This window comes from Mytilinidion resinicola, assembly GCF_010093595.1.
Source record: "Mytilinidion resinicola strain CBS 304.34 unplaced genomic scaffold BDZ99scaffold_22, whole genome shotgun sequence".
Classification (NCBI taxonomy): domain Eukaryota; kingdom Fungi; phylum Ascomycota; class Dothideomycetes; order Mytilinidiales; family Mytilinidiaceae; genus Mytilinidion; species Mytilinidion resinicola.
The window spans coordinates 616115-639250 of NW_022985458.1; the positions used below are offsets into that span (position 1 = coordinate 616115).

Consider the following 23136-nt stretch of genomic DNA (forward strand, 5'->3'; position numbering starts at 1 on the left):
AGTTGGGTGGGCCACTAGCTTGTGCGGGCCACTAACTTGTGGATTACGTTAGCGTAATATCTATGACTAAGCCTCGAGCGAGTGTCCCTTCACGCCTTCGCGACCGTTCTGCTTACACGTCGCAATCTCGACAGGCCTTTCCCATCCATGGCTCGACTTTCAGAAAGCCAACTTCAAGCTATTAATGCTAATCCCATTAAAGATGAACTCGATTCCTTTCGCGATACGTCGACAAATACCCGTGCCAGCGATAAAGACGCGCCGAACTACATTGAGCAGCTGGTCACAAATTCCTGTGAGCGCCACCTTTGACATATTTACGCTATAGCTAATAAATGTAGCCGGAACAAATCTAGTGCTTAAATTTGTCGCAATTTTGCTGAACCTCCCGGTCGCTTCTGTCCTTACCTCGGAAAATAGGACGGGACCTTCTTAGCGGAGACCTTTTTAACCTTGGTTTACAGGTCACCTTAAACACTTTTAACGTTAGACAGGCTATTGAGCTTATGGAATCTGTTATTATTCGGGCTGAAGACACAAAAATATAGAGCACCGTGCTCGACCTTATTGCGCGAACAAGACCAACCCTCCATCCGACAACCCCTTCTTAATCCGCCGCGTCCTTCGCCACATTATTCCAACAGACACCTTAGTCCTTTAACACGGGCAGTTTCGCGGATATATTGGACTTAAGGAAGGACGTGGATCTAATCCTGAAGGGCGAACTGGAGGGTAATCTCACCGTCAACCACCCGCAGGTCTTCGACACAGTCTTTGGCGGAGTCCCATAGCTTAGTGAGATGGCCGCAGCTGTGTTTAAGCAATGCAAGGAAGCCGGAATACTATATACGGACAATATTGGCTGGGCGGAGTGGCCGGAGGATTGTGCGGAGCCCGAAGTGCTGCACTGGCTCCGTCACTATATTAACCAATTTCTCCAGTTTGCAGATGAATAAGGCTTCCAACCTCCAACGCGTCGGCGGTGCTTTGCCACACCGAACACGCCAATCCCAGGATCGGTCAGCAAACGGAAGCTGGACGTTGGCATCGTATATGGCTAGAGGGACGATGGTGCTCCCTGCGATTGGTGCGACGTCCTTGTCCCAGGGGAGCTGAAGAGTAACCCGCGAGAAGATAACCACAGCAGCACCTGGTTCGATCTATCTCGATATGCTCGGGAGATCTTTGCAGCGCAAAACACCCGACGATCTGTTACTGGCTTCACACTCTGCGGTTCTATCATGCAACTTTGGGTATTCGACCGACTTGGAGCGATTGCGTCGCAATCATTCAATATACACGAGAATGCGCTGATGTTTATATCCGCAGTTTTGGGATATCTATAGATGGCTTAAAAGGACCTCGGGTTTAATCCCACTATCTGCGGAGAAAAGAGCAGCAGGTACATTGAAATCACGCGGAATGCACAACCGGAGCGATATCATCTGGGCAATGTTATAAAGCGACAGCGTTATATAGCAGGCCGAGCAACCACCTGTTGGGAAGTCCATAATAAATCCGGCCAGGCTTTTGTTGTTAAAGACTCTTAGGAGTATAAAGAGCAACCGGAGGAGGGGCCTCTACTTAAGAAGGTAACAGATGCGGGCGTGATAAACGTGGCAGAGTACCACTATTACAAAACCGTTCATAATAAGGGTGCTGCTGTCGATGTCCGCAACAATTTGCGCAAAAGTCTGGGGGACAAAAGCGGAAGGCATCTACTTCTACAGGGGCACTAAAACTCCCAACTACTTGCAGACTTTCCTAAGCCCGAAGCTCCGGCATCAGAGAGGCTTATAAGCGGTCGAGGCAGAAGCAACAGCATTACGCGAAAGAGGCGCTCCAGCTTTTATCAGTCTATGCGACCTCCAAAGCGGTCATGCTTAGAGTCTCCTCAAGGGAATAGCTTGCGGCGAAACCGAGTTCATTGTCGGCTAATAACGGGACGTGTTGGGAAGAGTATATACAATGCGAGCTTGCTGGTAGCTATGATAAACGGGAACTTGGGGGGAATAAAAGGTCAGTTTGTTTAAACGGGCTTTCGACTCTAGCTAACTGTCTTAGGACACGAATTATTGCTGGAAAGACACGTCCTCTATTGCGATATATCGGTCGGAAATATTATGCTTAAGAAGGGCGAAGACGACGGTTTCTTGATTGACCTCGACCTTGCCATCGAAATCGACCGGAAAGAGGCATCGGGCGCGCCGAGTAAGACCGGCACTAAGGTGTTTACGGCGATTGGTGCACTTTACGGCGAACACCACAACTTTATGCACGATTTGGAGTCGTTCTTCTGGGTGCTGTTCTGGCTTTGCATACACTGGAACGGGCCTGACCAAAATAGGAGCAGAACGGAATATAAGTCTTGGAATTACAAGGACACAAAGGAACTTGCGGAAATCAAGAAAGGCAAAGTGCTTGAGCAGGACAAGTTTGATAAGGAAGTGGATGAGAATTTCACTCCACACTGTAGGCCGTTGATTCCTTGTGTACAAGCACTGCGCGATGTCGTGTTCCCAGGTGGGAAGCGGTGGCTGGAGGAAGACCGAGAGCTGTACGGTCGGATGAAGTCAATACTCGAAAAGGCAAGGGAGAACCTAACTCAGTTTTAGCGTAATACTAAGTTCCTGCAGTTTTAAGTGCAAACGAAGCTTAACAACTATATTCAAATGCATGCCCTCCTAGCTAGGCGACTACTCCAACTCTACTACGTATTTCCCGAACAGCACGATAGCATCTCAGACGAAGATTAGTTTCGTATTGACTGTCCGCTCACTTCAATTTTCGCACCTAACACAACGGCCGCCAGCGCTGCTCTACTCTGCTCTGCCGTTGCAGGGCGCCCTACAGCCACGCCCCAGCACCCCTCTCTGCACACTTTAGGGTGACGCTGTGCGCTGGCCAATGTCAGCCCGTACTACGGCGCTGCTGGATCCTCGCGCTTCGCCGCACCGCCTTCGCAGCTGGCCGCGCGCTAGTCCAAGGACTGCACCTAGCCTACCAACGTAGACGAGAGGGAAGGATTAACGTTGTTCAGTTTAATGGGAATCGCCCTATCCTCGCTGTAAGCACAATCTCAGAATGGAACAGGTATAGTGGTGTCCTATCCTGTTGCGAGAGTCGGCTTCCGAGAGGGTCTGTTGACTGCCGGTGGAGGAGACGATGGTGGAAGGAGGAGATGGGCAGCTACAAATAGAGGAGCGAGTTTAAGACTGGGTGCCGGAAACGGGATCCAAGGTCATCACAGGACCTGGCCGATCCGCTGCAGCCATAGGGTTGTGAGAGAGTGCCGCTTCACTAACTTAGGTGTTGTTTTCCACTGCTTAGGATTGCTGTCGAATTGGGGGTGTTGAGTATGGTACAGCCACCTCGTCGCCTGGTCTCCTCCGGCGAGTGCTCAGGATGCTCGCTCGGAAATGCAATGGAATCGACTGCAACGAATGTTAAAGTCTAACAATTAAGGCTCAGTCAAACACATGTAGGCTCAGCCATTATATCAGATTGGAGCTCGCTCCGAGGGATAGGTAGACCCGAACGCTAATAAAGAGGGCGTGCAGCAGTTCCCCGTCCCGTCACGTCTCGTCTCGTCCCGTCCCGCCCTATAAAGACCGCCGTATTCTACTAGACGGGGTTGTGGAAACAAATAGTATCTGTCTTACTCCCGCCTTAGGCTACAGCGACCCTCATCTTTCCGACCTCGTAAAAGCACGATCCACAACCATGGCCTACCAGATCAAGTACACGTCCACCCCAAGCACAGCCGGGAGTGCATCATCTGGTAATGCTCCAGGGAGCAATGTCCCGGCCTCAGGCGGAAACGCGCCAACGATCCTTCCTTCCTTAAGTGCCAGCGCTATATCTGCCAGCATCACCCATATCGTTGCGCTCGATGGGGGCGCGAACCAGGCTCGTTCCGAAGACAACACTTCCACATTCACAAAGATACGCGTCACTATTCATACCACTGGGCCATGGGCGGACTCTCCCCACAGCAACAATCATGTCACCACCTTCCTGATCCTGGATCAGGGTGGAGCGGTCCAGATCGACATGAGAACGGATAATGGGGACAGAAGGGGCCAGCTCTACTGGAAGCTTGTGACTTATGAGAATTCGTCATCGGAGATCAAGGCCTTTGATTATAGTCTCGGTGCTCCAGTGCCGGTCTACATTCTATATAGGGCGATCCGATATGAATGGAAACTTCACCAGTGTCTGTTCTTGTCTGGAGGCTCTGGATGTCACTATTGGAAGTACGGACATGCCCGCTGATTCGAGCTTTGCCGCTTCTTGCTAACTTAGTGAAGCTACGTCCTCTTGAGCAAAATAGCAGCGGATACGGCCAGATTTTCCTTTCATTCTGGCGTACCGGCCCATGCTTGGGGTGTTTTTGGGAAGTGGTATTCTCGTACTGGGGCCGAGAGACCGAACCAACCTATCCTTCAGGGAGAATTCCAGAGCTACGAGCAGTGGTACCAAGATTGGTTTGGCGAGGGCGAGGAAGAAGAAGACGACGACGACGGTGACGACGACAACAACGATGACGACGACGACAAAGACGAGTAGACTGGTGTTGGTGTTGGATGGAAGCATCGGAAAATTTTCAACATGGGATACAGGATTCTCTTGACAAGGTTGATTCGAGGCCGCCTTTCAATTATACGTGCTGCTCTGTGTCTTTTTCAACCCTTCTCCGCGTTCATCACTTGTTCCCTTTTGGTTTCTTCTCTTCCTTGAGGTAGGTACTCTTTTACTCTTCTCTGGAGGCTCCATTCCGGGCGGTAGTTGAGGCTTAAATTTTTGTGTTCGGCTAGTCTAATTAGTAGCTTACACTCCTTAGGAATAGCAATATACTTACTATATATATCTCTGCCCAAGATAGTAGGCTTTTTCCAGCAGCTGGGCCTGAGACTTCTCGCTCTCACTAAGTTCATTCAACCGCCTCAGGAGTTTGGAATTCCAGTCATCATCTTTTCGGATATTGATTTCTAAAGCACTCCGTTCAAACAGCCTTGGGTAAAAGCCAGCGGAGTTCCAGTCAACAAGGCAAAGAGAGCCATCATCCAATACCACAATATTTCGAGGAGCGATATCGAGATGACAGAAGACTAGCGGATAACCGGCTAGGTTAAGATGGGTTGAGTTTTTCAACTATCTTTTGTTGTAGTACTCCTCAATGTCTGATACGGTAGCAGGAGCGATTAGATCGTAGTCCAACCAAAGCTGGCCAAAGGCGAGGCCCTCGTGAAAAAGTCCAGGCTTGTCTTGTTGCACTTGTTCAAAATGTTTCAGGACCTTTGCCATTGGTTCCAAGTAGATGTCAGGATCTGTCACGGAGGAGACAGGCTGGCAGTTGATGTATTCCATTGTCAGGTAGCCGTTTAACCCACTGGTAAAGAAGCGATACACTTGGCCAATTCGTATAATTGCCGGATTGATAGTCTCATATGCTCGCTGTTGGTTTGTAGCCTCGAATTTGGTGACGCCGATTCCGCACTTGACAACTGCGTCTTCTGAAATCCTGATGACTGAAAGTCCTCCTTCCAGTTCGCTAATGACGTTTCGGTCCGGATTGGAACGCGAACAATGCTGAATAATTTCATCTTCGGTGGCCACGTCCCACCGAAGAGCCATAGTTGTGTTTTAGAGCGGAGTTGTGGGCAGATGCCGCTGTGCAGTGAGAAAGTGTGCAGGCGACTGCATAGCGAGCTAAAGAGGCGCAGTTCTTGGCATTGCAGGGTACCGGTGAACAATCATATGAACGGACCGCAACAAATTTTCCGCTCCTCAAGTGCTAAAATATGAAAGGTTCCGCACAGCCACATCAAGGTTTAGCGCAATATCCGTCAGCGGAAGCACTCCGTCTTCGCCAAATCCGTTATAATGAGCTACATAGATACCGCAGCACGGCCTCGACGGAACCAGCAATCCCCGCACTAAAGCCAGCGGCGCAGGGCGACGCTGCAGTTTCGGCGATTCCACCGAGTAAGCACGTGCATACCCACCAACCTTACTGGGCGAAAGTAAATTACACCGTAATGATTACGCGGGACATGCGGGGTCGTTCTGCTAGCCGGGATTGGTAAGTGCTTCAATCTGAAGTACCGACCGGGGTGGCGAACTTGCATGAGTTGCCTGGAGTCCGCTTCTTGGCGCCCAGGAGCCAGGCCTGTCGCCCGTTTCTTCTGCTTCTAGCACCCGCCGCTTGACGTCGTGCCAGCTTCGCGGCTGCCAGCCACGTGACAAGCCAGCCGTTTACGCGTTTCTGCATTGCGCTGCACGACTTCCTTCTGCTTGCTTTGAGCTCACTTGAGTCTCTCTTGATTTGCTTTTCTTTCTGTCGTCGCTTTCTTCCCAAGATATGAAGCGTGCGAAACGGTAACCACACCATGGCTCTGCGCATCACCACCTGGAACGTCAACGGCATTCGCAATCCCTTCAGCTATAAGCCATGGAGCGATACCCGGACGTTCAGCGCCATGTTCGACATACTGGAGGCCGATATCGTCATCATGCAGGAGTTGAAGATCCAGAGAAAAGACTTGCGGGACGACATGGTTCTGGTCCCTGGCTGGGACTGCTACTTCAGCTTGCCCAAGCATAAGAAAGGTACAGCCACTCTACGGCACCCTCACTTGGTCGCTTGCGACACCCTTGCTAATGGAGGTTGCAGGATACTCTGGTGTTGGAATATACACCCGCCAATCCATGTGCGCCCCAATCCGCGCCGAAGAAGGACTACTCGGCAGCCTCTGTCCACCAGCCTCTGACACACCCTACCGGGACTTACCCGAGGACTCGTGCATCGGTGCATATCCTTCAGACTTCCAGATTGCCGAACTCGGAGTAGACCCAGCGTCCCTGGATGCCGAAGGCCGCTGCGTCGTCTTGGAGTTTCCCGCGTTTGTCCTTTTCGGCATCTACAGCCCAGCAAACAGCAATGGGGAAAGGGACGACTACCGGCACGCTTTCGTCTGCGCCATGGACATAAGGGTCAGGAATTTGGAGAAGCTGGGCAAGAGGGTAGTTTTGACCGGCGACCTGAACATATCCCGCGAAGGCATCGACACCGCGAAGGTGGAGGAGCAGATGAGGAAGGAAGGAATGACCTGGGAAGACTACTTCGAATCCCCGAACCGGAAAATCTTCAACCAGCTGCTTGAAGGAGGCAAGGTGATGGGGGAAAGAGAAGAGGGCCGGGAGAAACCGGTGCTGTGGGATGTCTGCAGAGGATTCCACCAGGGACGGGAGGGCATGTACACGCATTGGGAACAGAAGATTAATGCTCGGCCCGGCAACTTCGGTTCGAGGATTGATTATGTTCTCTGCAGCATCGAGATGAAGACCTGGATTGAAGACTCTAATATCCAGGAAGGCTTGATGGTACCTCTCTTCTACCATTTTCCCCACATCCTTACTGAAGTCGTTCTAGGGATCTGACCATTGCCCCGTCTACGCCACCTTGAAGCCGAAGGTCGACCTACGCGGGAAGGAGATTGACTTGCGCGACATCATGAACCCACCTGGTATGTTCCAAGATGGAAAGAGACTGAGAGAATGGTCTACGAAAGACTTGACTGCTTTCTCTGGGAGACTGCTGCCAGAATTCAGTAATCGCCGAAACATTAGAGACATGTTCGCGCGCAAGCCAAGTGTTGCCACTAGCAAGAGCAATGCCGAGCGACCTACGGCCTCCTCTTCTATAGTCATCAACGAAGAGATGAATGAAACACAAGAGTCGGAACATCCGAGCGAAGAGACCTCTCAAGAAGATTCCACAAGACAAAGCCTTCCACCGCCATCAACTGGTGAATCAACTACAAGTTCAGTATCTTTGTCCAGCAACAAGCGAAGTTCGAGCAATCCACAGTCAGCTAAACCATTGAAGAAGCTGAAATCATCTGGTGCGACTTCTAAATCTCCAGCGCCATCAAAAGGACAACAGTCGCTCAGAGGTTTCTTCAAACCAAAAGAAGGTTCGTCCACATCCCAAGGCACGAACACACCTATTCCAGAGATTCCTTCGTCGACACAAGCGCTCGCATCTCCTCCAAACACGACGACAATCTCTGAAAGTGAGCAGGCTATTGAAGGCCTCACAGCCGTCATCATCTCCGACGATGCACCATCGCCACCAAAGACCTCTACGCCGAAGTCATCGCGTGTAAAGTCTCAAGGCAAACAGTCGCCTACTACGTCGACCCCGAATGGTTCTCCCAGTCTTTCGATTTTGAGTCCGTCGGCCAGGTCGGATAGATCTGAATCCATCTTCGTTGACCCGATCGTGTCGAAGGAGTCCTGGAGCAAACTATTCACCAAAAAGCCAAATCCCCGATGCGAAGGGCATGATGAACCTTGTAAGACAATGCAGACGAAAAAGCCTGGACCTAATTGCGGGCGCTCTTTCTGGATTTGCTCGAGGTGAGTCTCTTCCTATCTACTGTGTGGCATCAAGTGCTGATTCCCATCGTGCAGGCCCATCGGTCCTTCAGGCGCAAAAGAAGTTGGCACAGAATGGCGCTGTGGGACCTTCATTTGGGCGAGTGATTGGAAAAGCCCTGGATCTTGAGCATACTGCGATGCGAATACCTTGAATCGATTCTTGTCAAGAGTAATGAGCCGAATGACATGGTCTGAACGGCGCTAGGAGCTATTCTCGTAGTCTCCGGCGAGAAGCTGAAGCCAGAGCCGTAGGCTCACTGTCCATGCAGCATCCTGGAATTGAATGCTTGCTTGGACTTCAGGGCGCATGATCCCGCTATACGACTTGCGCTGAGGGCTATTCTCCTAGTCTTCGGCAAGAAGCTGTAGCCAGAGCTGCAGGCTTATAGTTTATATAATATTCTAGAATTAAATATTTATTTAGTAATCCTGCTATACTGCTTACGCTAAAAGCTATTTTCCTAGTTTTTAGTAAAAATTATATAATTTAATATAGCAATTATTTCTTATAATATAATAGTACCTCTAGATAACTATTTTAAGGTGGGGTGTATATATAAAATCCAATAAGGAGTTGGGTGAGTTGTGTCCAGTTTGGTGGGGTGCGTCGGAGTCGAAGAGACGGGGGGCTGATTTGAAGGGCCCGGCAAAAGTCGCACTCACCTGATGTCGAAGCCAACCTCGCCCGTGCTCGCCTCTCCACCCTTTCCACCAGCATTTCCAGCATTCAGACTCCGAACCAACCACCACACCCTCAATTGCGACCCTCTCCACTCTACACGCTCGAATAAACCGACAATGCTCTCCCAGCGTGCTCTCCTGCGCGCTGCGCCGCGTTTCGTGCGCACCCCGGCTGCCCGAACGACCGTCCGATCGAGGTTCTACAGCGAGGTCAAGCTGGAGGGAAACGCGGACAACGCCTTCAACCGCGAGAGGCTGGCTGTCAAGCACCACGCCGCTGAGACAAGTGGTGAGTGATGCTGTTCCTTGCCCTGTGGGGGAGATGATGGAACGTCTGGGCGGATGCAAAGAGGATGACGATATCCTCGGCTTGAGACTAGGGGGAAGGAAGAGAAGGCGAGCAAGAGCTGCTTCGTCGAATATGGCAGTCGGGTTGCTCTGTTGGAGATGGAGAACGTGACGGATCGAACCGCGAGAATATTCCCAGACGAACCGCTGCTAACACCCTACCGTAGGCCTTTGGCGCAAGCTTTCCATCTAGTAAGCCTACCTTCTTCCCTACCATCTACCTTCCCATTCTCCGGGGCCTCTCGCACTAGCCACAAGACGACTCCCTCGAGCCTGCAATCTTCGTCAAGTCGGTCCTCAGCTGGCTATGATTGAAGCTGAGAATGAGATGACATGAGGGAAGCGAGGTCGTGACCAAAGCGAGACTCAAGGGAACCAAAGGCTGAGAGGAGCAAGTGATGGGAGTGGCGGGACTGAACGAGGCAACTAGTGAGAGGTTTCTCAGTACGGAAGGCTAACGAGAGGTGTCTACAGCGTGGTCATCCCTGCTCTCGCCATTGCCAGCGCCAACGCCTACAAGCTGTGGGTCGAGCACTGGGAGCACGTAGCTCACGCGCCGCCAAAGTCCGAGCTGCCCGAGTACTCGTACCAGAACATCCGAACCAAGAACTTCTGGTATGGTACTGGCGACAAGGTGAGCCAAGTTCCTCTTTGTCTTGCAATTGGAAGAGGTGGGAGGTGGGAGAGATGAAGAAGCGTGTAGAGTTGAGCTTCTCGGAAGGACAGATGATGGATGGCTTTTCTGAAGAAGGAAGCGAGGTCGTTCAACCTCTACGTTGATGCGGAGTCCTCTCTCGTCCAACATCCTCAAGAGCACTCAAACAGCAGCAATCCTCTCCCACCCACCATCCCACCTCTCCCGCCAAAGCTCCGCTAACTCCTCCCCCACAGACCTGGTTCTGGAACGACAAAGTCAACTACCACAAGAACGCTCCTGAGGAGTAAAGGGTCTTCCTTCCTCCCACACCATCCACCAGCAGTCAAGCACGGTGGCAATTGTACAAAGATCAGATTCAGCGGGGTAGAGTGCCTTCAGCTAGGCACGGGGCGGTGGCAGCGGGCCTGAGTATGCGTTGCGAAACTGTGACATAGCTATCTCATTGAGTTGTCGATTTACCTTCCCTGATGCTTTGAACTGTGACCGCGGTTTCGTCGAGATCTCATGATAATATCCAGTAACGATATCTGCTCAGCAAGTATGTGAACGTAGCTCGAGAGAACGGGCGCGCAACACATGTACTAACTGCTCGCTGTTGCTTATATGGCCTACAAAATAAGGACATGCCACGTAGAAATCTCAACTACCACAATAGGTTCTAGGTGGTAACTTGATATAATAAGATGCATGGCTATTTCAATATTACCAGTCAACTTTTCACCGTCTTTCGGGCCACGAAGCTCGACTTCTCCCTATCGCTCGTCCCAAACCTTCTACCACCGTCCTTCTTGCATGTCAGCAGCCTAGCCTTCGTCCTTCGTATTGGCCTCTATCCTTTCAATAACGCCCTTCGTATAGGCCGCGAAGATCTCACTCCACGTGTCCCTCCAAAACGACGCCTCTCCCGTAATAGGCACCAACGCCTCGACCTGGCTCGCCGGAAGCTCTCCAATGATCTCGACAGTAAGGGCCGGGATACTACCACGGCTGTCCCATTCCCCGACGTCACGCCTGGATAGTCCTCGTCGGCGGGCCCGACTTTCCAGAACCAGGTCCACCCACTCCTCGACCGAGTCGAACAGAGCCAGCCAGAACAACTGCCGGAAGCAGTAGCCCTCGTCCGCCTTGACGTCGGGAAAGTGGTGCCCCAGATTCATGGGATAGATGGGCCGGCACCACGGCGGCTGCGCAGTCCACCCCGCATCCCACTGTGCGAGTTTGCGCTCGAGCGTCTCCCGCGGCACCGTCATGTCGAGCTTGACGCGTCGCACGAAGCTGGGAATGGTCAGGACGTGCACGCCCCAATGATTGTACACGAAGCACTCGAACTGGTCGCGGATGTCGTTGTGCTCGCAGGGCTGGCCGCGGTAGTAGCGGAACGGCTTCCACGGCGGGACGCGGTTGCCGAGGAGGACCGTGAGCGTGATCTCCTGGATGCCGGCCCAGGTGCGGTTCGAGGCGGCGGCCACTCTCTGGAAGCGGGCGTTCCAGTGTTCGAGATCCTCGATGCAGTTTGGGTCGGTGAGGGCCGCGAAGACGGTTGGGTCGCGGGGGTCAGGGAGCCAGCTGTGGACGACCGAGTCGTAGTCGGCTTGGAAGAGTTGGCAGATCCCCTGCAGGGGACAGTTCAAGACCAAACACCCCATTTGTATGTCGGACACAATGGTAAATGTCTTCTCGATGATCTTTTGCCGCAGCTCCGCAGGCAGGCTCAAGAGACGCGACGAACTAGCCATTTGCTAGCTAGAGCAACCCCGATGGTTGGCGTATGGGGGTGTGTAGAACTTGTGATTATGTGTGGTTGAAAGAGAGAGAAAGGGGCTGGCTACTTATAGTTATAGAGGCGTTTCTGCGAAGTTAGGCGGGAACTACCTCGAACCGTGGTTAGGAAACCGGCCCATCTTCAATTGGATTGACGGCCGGTTTATTAATATCACCTCTGGTTAATCCAATCAGTCCAATCCTCTAGCCCAATCAAACCTCAAGCAGAGATCAATCCAATTGATGCGATTGGTGTTGTATAAAACGGAAAGGATGGATACAAATTGGACCGGATTTTTATAGACATAACTTTGTTATATAAATTCCTGTGAGTCTAATAATAAGACGGATCGCGAACTACACCCATGGATGAGGCTACGGAGTGCCCCAGAGTAAAGGGCGACGTGAGAGTACTGTGGTGGTGTGGAGCGGTGCAGTGCACGCAGAGCACCTAGGTAGGAGGAAGATGAGGTGTAGTGCACGCAGTGCACGTAGGCAGGAGGAGCAGGCGCAGTGCATGCAGGTAGAAGAAGGATTGACTAAGAAGGCGCCCATAAGGGCGTGCAGCGCAGCGCAGCTGCGTAGCTAGCTACAAGAAGTGGTGATGGATGATGATGATGGATGCTCGCCGCAGAACGGCAGCATCGCCCCCCGCAGGCACGTGCCGTAGGCCACGTGCCTATATCTTTACAGGTACCGTTCTACCTCACCACAGTACCATGCTACCTAATTGGCTGCGCGCAATCTCCGTACTACGCAGCCTCCTTCACGAACCATGGTATAATGATGCAGCACTGCGATGTCGCCTTGTAGAGGCTTCTTTCCATCAAGCCTGGCTCGCCTGCATCGCCGCTTGCGCTCGCTCATTCACTTCTAAGAGGAGCACGAGAGGAAGCTCCGAAGAGTCGGCCCTGCCGCTCTAGCTAATTAGGAGATCAGAAGAGAGGGGGGGTTGTGCAAATAGAGAAAAGGGGGTGTGAGATTACCAACGCCATTAAAGTATTTATAACACTCTACTAGTAATAGAAATACTAAAAAGGCTTATAGAGGGTCATCCCCGCTCCTCTCGTGTGCGGCGTTGTACGTCTGCAGATAGTCCTCTGCCCACTCCGCCGCAAGCTTCTCGTCGCCGCGGAGTTTGGCGATCTCTATTATCAAGGTCTGGTAATATAGATGATACGAGAGATGCAACAGGATGCCATTTCAACAGTAAAAAGAAGGGTTCACTCGAACCCGTAGTCACACATCTCCTTCGCCGTCTTCTCTTTCGCTCTCTCCTCTTCCACCACGGAGTGTGGCCATATGCATGCGTCCTTGACTTCCTAGGGTGGGTGTACGAAAACGCGGCGCAGCCTCGAAGTACACCGGCTTTCTCTCCCTATCTATGAGCCAGCCATACTCTGGGTACGTAACCCACTGTGCAATACTGCCATCGTCGTCATCGTCGTCATCGTCGTCATCGTCGTCAAAGTTGTCCTGGGGTTCAGCAGCTCCGCTCATTGCAGCTACACGATACAAAAACCATTGCATCTCCAATAGGGCCATGTCAGGCAGCGGCCGTAGTGCTAGGTCGTCAGTTGTGAGAGATATCTCGGACCCGGAAGAGATTAGCTGGTCGGTCCGGTGGTCGTAAAGTTTTGCCAAGTTCGGTCCTTGATCGAAGGCTGCTAATAAAGGGACTGTCTGAGCTCGTACGGCTTGAGTGTGGATGTTTCGTGATAGCCAGAACAGCTGTACGTCTAAGCGCTTTTTGTCCTCTGATATTCGCATTGGCTTCAGGGCGAAATATGCCCGCTCCCAATACGCATAGGCATGTGGAGCAAGGCAGACCAGGTTCTGGCAAACCTCTGTGCCACGTGGGAAAATTGCAGAGTACCACGCATCGACTCGTTCCTTCGACCAAAATACTCCCGAAGCCTGCCAAAAGGAGGGTCCAGATTGTTCAACGCTCCTGTCTTTATACCGCATCGAGAACGGATAAATATGTGCCACCCTAGGCTCGCCCGACTTTGTAAGGATACATGTCGTCTGGTCTCCCAGACTAATATACCTTGTTGCTGAAAGGGTGATGTGGCCGTTCCGTTCCTCTCTCGTGCGACATCGCAGTGCTGCATCATTATACCGTGGTTCATGAAGGAGGCTGCGTAATGCGGAGATTGCGCGCAGCCAATTAGGTAGCATGGTACTCTCTCGTCGCCCTTTACTCTGGGGCACTCCGTAGCCTCATCCATGGGTGTAGTTCGCGATCCGTCTTATTATTAGACACATAGGAATTTATATAACAAAGTTATGTCTATAAAAATCCGGTCCAATTTGTATATATCCTTTCCGTTTTATACAACACCAATCGCATCAATCAGATCAATCTCTGCTTAAGGTTTGGTTAGCTAGAGGATTGAAGTGATATTAATAAACCGGCCGTCAATCCAATTGAAGATTGGCCGGTTTACTAACCACGGTTCGAGGTACCGCCCAACTTAGCAGAAGTGCCTCTATAACTATAAGTAGCCAGCCCTTTCTCTCTTCAACCACACACAATCACAAGTCTACACCCACCACATGCCAACCATCGGGGTTTCTCTAGCAATGGCTAATTCGTCGCGTCTCTTGGGCCTGCCTGCGGAGCTGCGGCAAAAGATTATCGAGAAGACATTCACCATTGTGTGTAAAGTAGGAACGAGGCGTTTGGTCTTGGAATGTCCCATGCGGGGGATCTGCCAACTACTCCAAGCCGATTACAACTTCGTAATCCAAAGCTGGCTCCCGGACCCCCGCGACACAACCGTCTTCGCAGCCCTCACCAACCCAGATTGCATCGGGGATCTCGCAAACTGGAATGCCCGCTTCCAGAGAGTGGCCGCAGCTTCAAACCGCACCTGGGCTGGAGTAGAGGAGGTCACTCTCATGGTCTTCAGCAACCGAGTACCGTTGTGGAAGCCGATCCGCAACAACCAGAGGATTGTCTACAAGGACTACGACATGCGCAACCGCTTCGAATACTTTGTGTACACCCATTGGGGAATACATCTGCTTCCTATCCCCAGCTCCGTGAGACACCTCAAGCTGGACATGACGGTCTCACAGGATACCATCGACCGCAAACTCGAGCAATGGGATGAAAAGTGGGGTGCGGATGCTCAGCTCATCCATCCCATCTATCCCATTAATCTGGCTCATCCCTTTGTGGGCACTAAGGCTCACAAGAGGTACTGCTTCCAGCAGATGTTCTGGGTGACTCTATTCAACTCTGTCGAGCTTTCGGCGCGTCAGATTCTGCAAGGTCGTGCGCCGGGACTACTTACGAGGGACATCGAGCAATCGGACGGCCGTGTTAGTATCCCGGGCCTCACTATTGAGATTGTCGGAGAGCTTCCGGCGAGCCAGGTCGAGGCGTTGGTGCTCATTACAGGAGTGGCGTTGTTGTGGAGGAACACGTGGAGTAAGATCTTCGCGAACTATACTAAGGGCGTTATTGAAAGGATAGAGGCCAATACTAAGGACGAAGGCTAGGCTGCTAAGATACAAGAAGGACAGTGGTAGAAGGTTTGGGACGAGCTATAGGAGAAGTTGAGCTTCGTGGCCGAAAGATGGTGTTACCTCGTTTTAGCCCTTAAAACTAGGTAAAACTGTACATTAGCTAAATTATTCGCACACCCCCCCTTCTTGGCGCTTCACCACCTTCTTGCGGCCTTAAAACCGTGCTGTAGCTCTCGCCTAATAGGACACCTTTTACCTCCACTTCATCATCGCACGAACCGTGCCAGAGGTAAATGTGAATGCCCGGAGGAAGCTCCGCGCTGATCCGAGCGACGCGCACGTGCTGTAGGGCACGCGTTGTAGGGCACGTGCTGTCCTCCACAAGCCTCACGTGAACGTCAGTCAACACGGACGCCTGTAACCGTAACAGCTGCCCCAAACAGAAAAGTAGTCGTCGTCCTCGACGACCGTGTATCTATATCCTTCTTCCAACTTACTGGTAGGCTGTCGGGGTCCTAAACAGGCTATTGGAGTCGTGAACAGGCTGTCGGTCGGTGACGTGAAGGGCTCGTAACGATGGAGGGCTAGTAAGCGAAGATGAAGGCCTTGTAAACGATAATAAAGGCCTTGTGAACAATAATGAAGGCCTTGCAAGCGCTGGAACTAGTCGTGAAAGTCGCCGGTTTCGCGGAAGTCGTGCAAGTCGCCGGTTTCGCAGAAATTGTGAAGTCGTGTAAGATAACTGTTTCGCGGAAGTTGTGCAAGTTGACGGTTTCTCGGAAGACGGCGTGGATGGCGGGGTTAGGGGTGTACGCGGTCGTATGCCTGGACGAGATCGTCGTCAATGTCCTCACGTCGGATACGCTGGCCCAGTGCTTGTCTGTCGTGTAAGCCTGCACAAGCTGTTCGCAGAAGTCCGTTGTGAGCTCTACGACAGAAGTGTTGTAGGTGACAAGCCCTTCTAACTGGTTTGAGAGGGCCGTTGTCGCGGACGAGGTCTCCGGAGTCGCCGGAGTCGCGGGGGTCGTAGACGTCGTCGCGGGAAACGTAAGCGTCGCCGGATTCGTGGACGTCGGCGACGCGCGGAAGGCTGACAAGTCCTCGAGCGTGTTTGTAGGCGAGTCTGCCGGGTTCGCAATTGTGGATAGCCGTGACAGCGCGTCAGGAACAAGGTGGTGTTTTCCGGGACGGTAGCGTACGTAGTTTTTTCGGCAGCTTCAAGTAGATGACGGACTCTCCGAACCGCCTAGCAGAGGCAAGCGACTTCTAGTTCAGTAGGCCAGTAGTTACGCTCGGCGACGGACAGCAACTTGCTAAGGAACATAATTGGTTGGATTTTGTTTCGCTTGATGTCGTCAATTAACGGGTCGCCGACAACGTGATAGACCATGACGCCGTAGCCGCGCTGTTTGGAGGCGTCGACGTCAATGTATAGCTGGCGTTTCGGATCGTAATGCACAAGAAACGTGGGCGCGTCGAACGTCCTCTGTACGGCTTCGTATGGCTGACGGAGCTCCGCACAGTCGTGAACCCGAGCTGTCTGCGTATGACGGGTTTGTGCGTGGCCGGCGACCGGGGCACCCTTAAGAAGCCGTGTTTTCTCGGCTTGCAAAGCTTCAGTCAGCTGGGCGTAGTAGCCGACGTACTGACGAAGCCATCCTGTGAGCCCTAGGTAGTGTTCGAGCTCCCGTAGACTTGTCGGGAAATCCAAGTCCTTAATTGAGGCGATCTTCTCGGACGTCGTCGTGAGTCCCAAGGCGTCCACCTTCTGGCCGAGAAGAACTAGCGACGGGTACCCTAAGTACGACTTCTCCCCTTTTAGTGGAATGCCGCAATCCACTAAAGCGTTAAATAGAAGGCGTAGGTGACGTAGGTGTTCCACTAGAGTTTGACTAAAGATGATGATGTCGTTAATGTAGGCCTTGCAGAAGTCGAGCTTATAGTCACGGATAATGCGGTCGATTTGGCGCTGTACGTATGGGGGAGGACTGCAGTAGCCCATCACGGCGACGTTGAATTGCTCCTGGCCCCTGTGAGAAACTACTGTGAACTTCTCCCGGTCGCTGTAGGCGACTGGCCATTGGTAGAAGAAGGACGCGGCGTCGACGCCGGAAATGAACGGGCAGCCGGCTACAGCGCTCGTCAGGTCTTCCTGACGGGGTAGTGGGTAGGTATCCTTCACGGACACCTTGTTGAGGCCTCGAATATCGACGACGACACGGCCCTTTCTAGCTGGTTCACGGGTCCCTGAGGCTGGGGGCTTCTGGCTTCGCGAAGTCGGCGAACATTCTTGACGTAAGTGTCGGCAGAGGGCGTTATTCGACGGAAAGCTTGCGCGACAGGTACGGCAGCGCCGCCGTAGCTAGAGGACGGCGGGCGAAGTAGCCGCGTTGAAGACGTCGACAAAGCCGTTGTCGACGAGGTTCTGGGTGTCGTATTTCTCTGGACGGGTCCGTAGCTTCGACGTGTTCGGCGAACTCGTCAAGAGCGTGCACGGCGTACGCGTCTGGTTCGGCATAGTCGTAGTAGCCGAGAAGCGCTGTCGTTTGTCGTTCTCGTCTATCTCTTCTTCGGAGGCGTTGTAGGCGCCCGGCTTATGCGACTGCCTGCCATACTGATTTCGGATGACATAACTTTGTCATATAAACTCCTATAAGTCTAATAATAACACGGATCGCGAACTACACCCATGGATGAGGCTATGGAGTGCCCCAGAGTAAAGGGCGACGTGAGAGTACCATGCTACCTAATTGGCTGCGCGCAATCTCCGCACTATGCAGCCTCCTTCACGAACCACGGTGTAATGATGCAGCACTGCGATGTCGCACGAGAGAGGAACGGAACGGCCACATCACCCTTTCAGCAACGAGGTATATAGGCAGCTTGCATCCGTAGTTTAGATCTTCAATGAATTCGTCTTGTATCTAATACAACTTGTTGCCAGCGGAACGGCTTACTACGCTCTCGCACACCACCATGTCATCTACAGGCGGACCAGAAAGCGAACTACATGATGCCCGTCGACGCGAGCTGATTCAAGCTTTGGATGATGCTTTATCAACCAACATGATACGACCAACTGCCTGGGCGTGCCTCTGGCTTTCTGATATCCAGAAGCTAGAGGACCTTCTAGCCCAAGCTCAGAGGTCATCTATTATGATAGGAGCCTTTTTGGAAGCAATAGAAACTACTACAAAAATTGTTCCCACATGTAGGATAATATAGCTCATCTTGCCGCATTAGATTGCTAGCTAATGTAATTTAGGGTGTCAACGAAAAGGCGCACCAACTGCTGCTTCTACTCCGCAGGACCCCTCTATCCCTCGCTCTGAGCCAGCCCGAGACCAGGCTAGTCTATCCTAAGTTTTATCTTAATTTATCTAATAATCTCTAGTGCTATCAGAGAGACCAAAAGAAATGTATCCTTACAAAGTCGGGCGAACCTATTAAGGTGGCACATATTTATCCGTTCTCGATGCGGCATGAAGACAAGAACGTCAAACAAACTGTCCCCTTTTGGCGGGTTTTGGAAATGTTTTGGTCGAAGGAACGAGTCGATGCATGGCACTCTGCAGTTTTCCCACATGGCACAGAGGTTTGCCAGAACCTGATCTGCCTTGCCCCACATGCCCATGCGTATTGGGCGCAGGCATATTTTGCCCTGAAGCCAATCCGAATATCAGAGGACAAAAAGTGCTTGGAAGTACAGCTGTTCTGGCTATTACAAAACGCCCGCCGTCCAACCGTACAGGTTCAAACAGTCCCTTCATTAGCAGCCCTGGATCTAGGACCGAACTCGGTAAAACTTTTCGATAACCAGACCAACCAGCTAATCTCTTCCGGGTCTGAGATATCTCTCACAACTGACGACCCAGTACTACGGCCGCTGCCTGACATGGCCCTATTGGAGATGCAATGGTTTTTGCATCGTATAGCTGCAATGAGCGGAGCTGTTGAACAACCCCAGGACAACTTTGACGATGGTGACGACGATGACGACGATGACAGTATTGCACAGTGGGGCAGGAGGTACACAGAGGATGACTGGGACATAGATATGGAGGAAGAGCCGGCTACGTACTTCGAGACTGAGCCGGAGCCGGAGCGTTTTCTTGCACAGCTCCCAGAAATTCAAGGAGACATGCATATGCTCACACTCCGTGGTGGAAGAGAAGACGGCGAAGGAAGAGACGGCGAAGGAGATGTGTGACTACGGGTTCGAGTAGCTTGAACGATAGACTGTTGAAATGGCATCCTGTTGCATCTCTCGTATCATCTATGTTACTAGACCTTGATAATAGAAATACTAAAAAGGCTTATATATAGTCATCCCCGCTCCTCTCGTGTGCGGCGTTGTACGTCTGCAGATAGTCCTCCGCCCACTCCCCCGCAAGCTTCTCGTCGCCGCGGAGTTTGGCGATCAGGGCTTTCTTAGCAAGCGACTCGCACTCGATGGAGATGTCTTCGATACATTTAGCGCCTGTTGAGAGAAGAAACGAGTCAGTTTGGGATGGAAGGTGGGGGATGAGCTCGGTGGGGAGGATGTGGATACGGGGGATATGGGAAACATAACGAGGGAAGATGTTGGGATTGGGGAATGAACTCGAAGGGGGGGATGTAAGCAGGGAACTTGGGGGTCTAGCAGGGGATGAGGTTGGGAATCCAATGCATTACAAGCTTTTGGGAGCGAGGAAGGGAGGTGAAGCGGTTGACGAGGCAGGGATGCGGTGGGTAAGGTTGGTTTTGTACTAACATTCTCGAGCTCGATCAATATAGAGGTCCGCCCTGTTGACGTTAGTAGCGCGCTGTCGGAGGCCGGCTGGTGTGCTTCCGTCTTCGAGTCCTGCAAGTCCCATGTATGCGTCCGCTTGGATGGAGTAGAGATCCGCGCATAGGCTGAGATCGGAAGATTCGAGGGCCTGAGAAAGGCATTAGTAGGAATGTCATGACGATCCTGTCCATGTGGCTAAGAACAAGCCAGCATGGGAACATATCTCCAGTCCAAGAGGTTGTTGAAGCGGGAGGGATACCTGTGGTAGTATGGAACTCAACAGTCGGCTCGCAGCTCGACACTCTCCCATCCCATTTAGTATGTGAGCGATACGTCCCACGGCCTCCCACAGACTCGGCATCAATCGCGCGCGAGAGCTCGTGCTAGCGGCCCTGAGCGCCACGCTGAACCCTTTCTCAGGCTTGCCAGCCTTTGCGAACAGAGTCGCCTTGGCGAGGAGAATGGTGACGCGTTGGTAGATGTCCGCACCCTCCTCTTTGAGAGACGCCGCCACGTCCTCTATCACAGCAAATGCATCGGAGAAGCGGCCGCAGAGTGTGAGGAAGTCGATGCGGGCGAGGCAGAGGAGAAAGGAGATCTCGATATCTTGGGCGCCGCTGGAGCTGAGCTGAGAAAGGAGATGGCTGCTGGCAAGAAGCTCGGCCCTGGGTGAGGTGAGAATTGATAACGAAGCAGATATCCACGAGGAATGATATTCCTGCACCGTTGTAAGACTTACCTTCGAATTGCTCGCTTCAGCTTGAGCAAGCCAGTGTAGTTGAAGATCAGCTGATGGAATTTCAAGGTGCGGTGTGCCTCCGGATCAATAGACTCCAGCATGGTGATTCCCTCGTCGTATCGACCTGACTGTGATACCTGCAATCATGTTAGCCGGAGATGGTGGCATTGAGAGACGGCCATACGGTATATGCACATCGGCAGAGTGCTCTGATAGTCTCTTCCATTGGGCAGTTGACATGATAACAATGTAGTAGAAGCTCGCAGTAGACCTTCGACACATGGGCCATGCCTATCCGATGATCCCTGATTAGTATTGCTTGGTCTGGCATGGAAGGAACAATCTAACAGACCTAGTCTTGTATACAGAGCAGACTGCATCAGCATTTGTCCTCCGTAGTTTGCGACGATATTTTCGCGTATGTTCAGATGGGATGCTTGGTAAATGTGCTCAATTGCACGAGGTATGGACTCGCCCTGATTACGGGATTAGCGTTGTTTTGAGGGAATAGCAATTGGAATGAACAAGCATACATTTGAGAGGCCGAGCCTGGCCTCATCCAATAACGTGGAGCTTAGGAGGTTGTACATTTTCGTCTCCTTTGCCTTCTGCTTCAGAAATGCTAATCCGTCTCGCTCGGAGCCGATCACTCCCATGTAACCAGCCTTCTTCATCTGCTTCGGGTAAGCCTTGCTCATATGATTGAGCCAGCTCAGACTAAAGTTCAAACAGCTCATATCTTGATTCTCCCTCGCCGTGGAGATAGTTTCGTTGATTGCTGCAACAGCTTCGGACCAGCAGCCAAACTCTGCGTGTAGAATAGCCATATGGAGTAGAGCATATTGATAGTGTATTTTGTTACGAGTCTGCATGGCGTAATCGTAGTATCGATGAAGATTATCAAGCGCAGATGTGTAGTCGCCTGCCCGCCACGCATCGAAGAATCTAAGTCGAATAAGCAACTTGCCACCTGACAATGATGGTTCGCTTACTTCACACGGTGAGACGATCTCAATACAGTCCCTGCAGGACCAATCATGCCGCGAAGTTGCGACCTCATGTCATCCGGTAGTCGACATCCCAAGCCTTTAGATAGTTAGCACATGACTACTTCAAGAAACCTGTAGATAGCATACGCTGAATCCGATCCACCTGATACTCTAGAATCCGTTCAATGTCATCAACGCTGACCATTTCTTCTGGTTCACTCAGCTCGTCCAGATGGCTGTAAACAGCTCGGAATAGGCTATCTCTAGCGCGCACCCCAACATCCGTAATGTTGACATCGATCCCGGGGCCAGCCATGCGTGTGGGTCTCTTCGTCCAGTCGGGAAAAACCGTCTTGTACTTAAGAAACGCCGACCAGAGCTGGATGGCGTCATGAAACTGGAGCCGTGTAAACTCCAGCTGTGCTCGTCGCACGAAAGTCCCGAGAGGCGATGTTCTTGACAAGAGCATGTGTGCGGAAGGCTCGCGTTCTCCATCATCTCGGGACGGTGAAAGTATCCCAGCAAGCTCGTGAAAGAAAGTATGAAAAGCGTCAAACGAGTTGATTTCCCACAACTTCTTCAGGAACAGGTCTAGCAGTGTCTTTCCGGGGACGCTGGAAGCGTGTGCAAGGGTAACATTGTCGAAAGCACTTATCGAGGTGACGGCATCTGGTAAGCTGGATGAATCGCGCTGGCGATAATTTGAGCGAGCAGGAGAGATGATGTGAGAGATAATGAAGGACAAGACTGGAATGGTTGCTGCAGTGGGAACAACAGCGTCGCAGTAAAGACTAGCCAGCACGAGAAAGCTGATCTTGTGGGGTGTCAGGTACCGCGACATTTTGACCAGTGAAGAAGCTCAAGGTAGATGAAGGGAGGATTGAAAGGAGTATCCTGGTGTTGACGGAAGGAGCCGTGTTCTCGAGAGTTCGCGCCTCGCGTGTCCTCTACAGCCAATCAGAGGCCTTCCTCAGTTTCACTCAACAACCGTGTATCTCATGTATTTCAATTCACATTTAGTTGGACATTTCTTAGCAGGGATAGCACCTTTGAACGTGGCGACCCCAGGCATGGATTAGTAAGGTAGGTGATGGGGTTATTACGCACGAGGTAGTTATTACGCTTCCGAACGTTAAAAAAAAGCTTGGCGGGTGCACATGAAGCTTAGACCATCGTAATAACTACCTCGTGCGTAATAACCCCATCACCTACCTTACAACTTGAGCTGTCCCAACTCTCCGAGGAGGGTCCCTTCAAATGCTCTATC

At 51.9% G+C, this 23136-nt stretch overlaps 11 protein-coding genes across 11 annotated transcripts; 7 read left to right on the forward strand and 4 right to left on the reverse strand.

Moving 5' to 3' along the window:
• Positions 1-202: 202 nt before the first annotated feature.
• Positions 203-2618, forward strand: BDZ99DRAFT_511661 (uncharacterized protein; the record flags this gene model as incomplete). Its single annotated transcript, XM_033724565.1, has 8 exons — positions 203-295; positions 654-782; positions 822-940; positions 1064-1315; positions 1403-1535; positions 1572-1692; positions 1759-2019; positions 2065-2618. The coding sequence occupies 8 exons, from the start codon at positions 203-205 to the stop codon at positions 2613-2615; spliced, it is 1659 nt and encodes a 552-aa protein (XP_033571449.1).
• A 1105-nt stretch (positions 2619-3723) lies between these two features.
• BDZ99DRAFT_575438 (uncharacterized protein) lies at positions 3724-4794 on the forward strand (the record flags this gene model as incomplete). The annotated part of the gene is made up of 2 exons (XM_033728469.1): positions 3724-4256; positions 4311-4794. 2 exons carry the CDS (start codon positions 3724-3726, stop codon positions 4567-4569), a joined length of 792 nt encoding a protein of 263 aa, XP_033571450.1. The 3' UTR covers positions 4570-4794.
• A 360-nt stretch (positions 4795-5154) lies between these two features.
• Positions 5155-5637, reverse strand: BDZ99DRAFT_525693 (uncharacterized protein; the record flags this gene model as incomplete). Its single annotated transcript, XM_033726021.1, has 1 exon — positions 5155-5637. One exon carries the CDS (start codon positions 5635-5637, stop codon positions 5155-5157), a length of 483 nt encoding a protein of 160 aa, XP_033571451.1.
• A 755-nt stretch (positions 5638-6392) lies between these two features.
• BDZ99DRAFT_511662 (DNase I-like protein) lies at positions 6393-8879 on the forward strand (the record flags this gene model as incomplete). The annotated part of the gene is made up of 4 exons (XM_033724566.1): positions 6393-6612; positions 6677-7386; positions 7436-8424; positions 8479-8879. The coding sequence occupies 4 exons, from the start codon at positions 6393-6395 to the stop codon at positions 8570-8572; spliced, it is 2013 nt and encodes a 670-aa protein (XP_033571452.1). The 3' UTR covers positions 8573-8879.
• A 364-nt stretch (positions 8880-9243) lies between these two features.
• BDZ99DRAFT_452068 (putative cytochrome c oxidase subunit VIa) lies at positions 9244-10742 on the forward strand (the record flags this gene model as incomplete). The annotated part of the gene is made up of 4 exons (XM_033718248.1): positions 9244-9415; positions 9642-9666; positions 9949-10108; positions 10366-10742. The coding sequence occupies 4 exons, from the start codon at positions 9244-9246 to the stop codon at positions 10417-10419; spliced, it is 411 nt and encodes a 136-aa protein (XP_033571453.1). The 3' UTR covers positions 10420-10742.
• Positions 10743-10935: 193 nt separating this feature from the next.
• BDZ99DRAFT_502635 (uncharacterized protein) lies at positions 10936-11868 on the reverse strand (the record flags this gene model as incomplete). Its single annotated transcript, XM_033723904.1, has 1 exon — positions 10936-11868. The coding sequence occupies one exon, from the start codon at positions 11866-11868 to the stop codon at positions 10936-10938; it is 933 nt and encodes a 310-aa protein (XP_033571454.1).
• A 1498-nt stretch (positions 11869-13366) lies between these two features.
• BDZ99DRAFT_342442 (uncharacterized protein) lies at positions 13367-13927 on the reverse strand (the record flags this gene model as incomplete). Its single annotated transcript, XM_033714390.1, has 1 exon — positions 13367-13927. A coding segment is annotated over one exon (561 nt), but the record flags the coding sequence as incomplete, so codon positions are not given.
• Positions 13928-14479: 552 nt separating this feature from the next.
• Positions 14480-15403, forward strand: BDZ99DRAFT_481295 (uncharacterized protein; the record flags this gene model as incomplete). Its single annotated transcript, XM_033722389.1, has 1 exon — positions 14480-15403. One exon carries the CDS (start codon positions 14480-14482, stop codon positions 15401-15403), a length of 924 nt encoding a protein of 307 aa, XP_033571456.1.
• Positions 15404-18346: 2943 nt separating this feature from the next.
• BDZ99DRAFT_502637 (uncharacterized protein) lies at positions 18347-18930 on the forward strand (the record flags this gene model as incomplete). The annotated part of the gene is made up of 2 exons (XM_033723905.1): positions 18347-18581; positions 18636-18930. 2 exons carry the CDS (start codon positions 18347-18349, stop codon positions 18731-18733), a joined length of 333 nt encoding a protein of 110 aa, XP_033571457.1. The 3' UTR covers positions 18734-18930.
• On the forward strand, positions 18765-19367 carry BDZ99DRAFT_341644 (uncharacterized protein; the record flags this gene model as incomplete). Its single annotated transcript, XM_033714378.1, has 1 exon — positions 18765-19367. A coding segment is annotated over one exon (603 nt), but the record flags the coding sequence as incomplete, so codon positions are not given.
• Positions 19368-19686: 319 nt separating this feature from the next.
• BDZ99DRAFT_491236 (uncharacterized protein) lies at positions 19687-22710 on the reverse strand (the record flags this gene model as incomplete). The annotated part of the gene is made up of 9 exons (XM_033723097.1): positions 19687-19832; positions 20124-20289; positions 20401-20764; positions 20881-21017; positions 21065-21171; positions 21233-21356; positions 21414-21825; positions 21873-21966; positions 22017-22710. 9 exons carry the CDS (start codon positions 22708-22710, stop codon positions 19687-19689), a joined length of 2244 nt encoding a protein of 747 aa, XP_033571459.1.
• Positions 22711-23136: the final 426 nt, after the last annotated feature.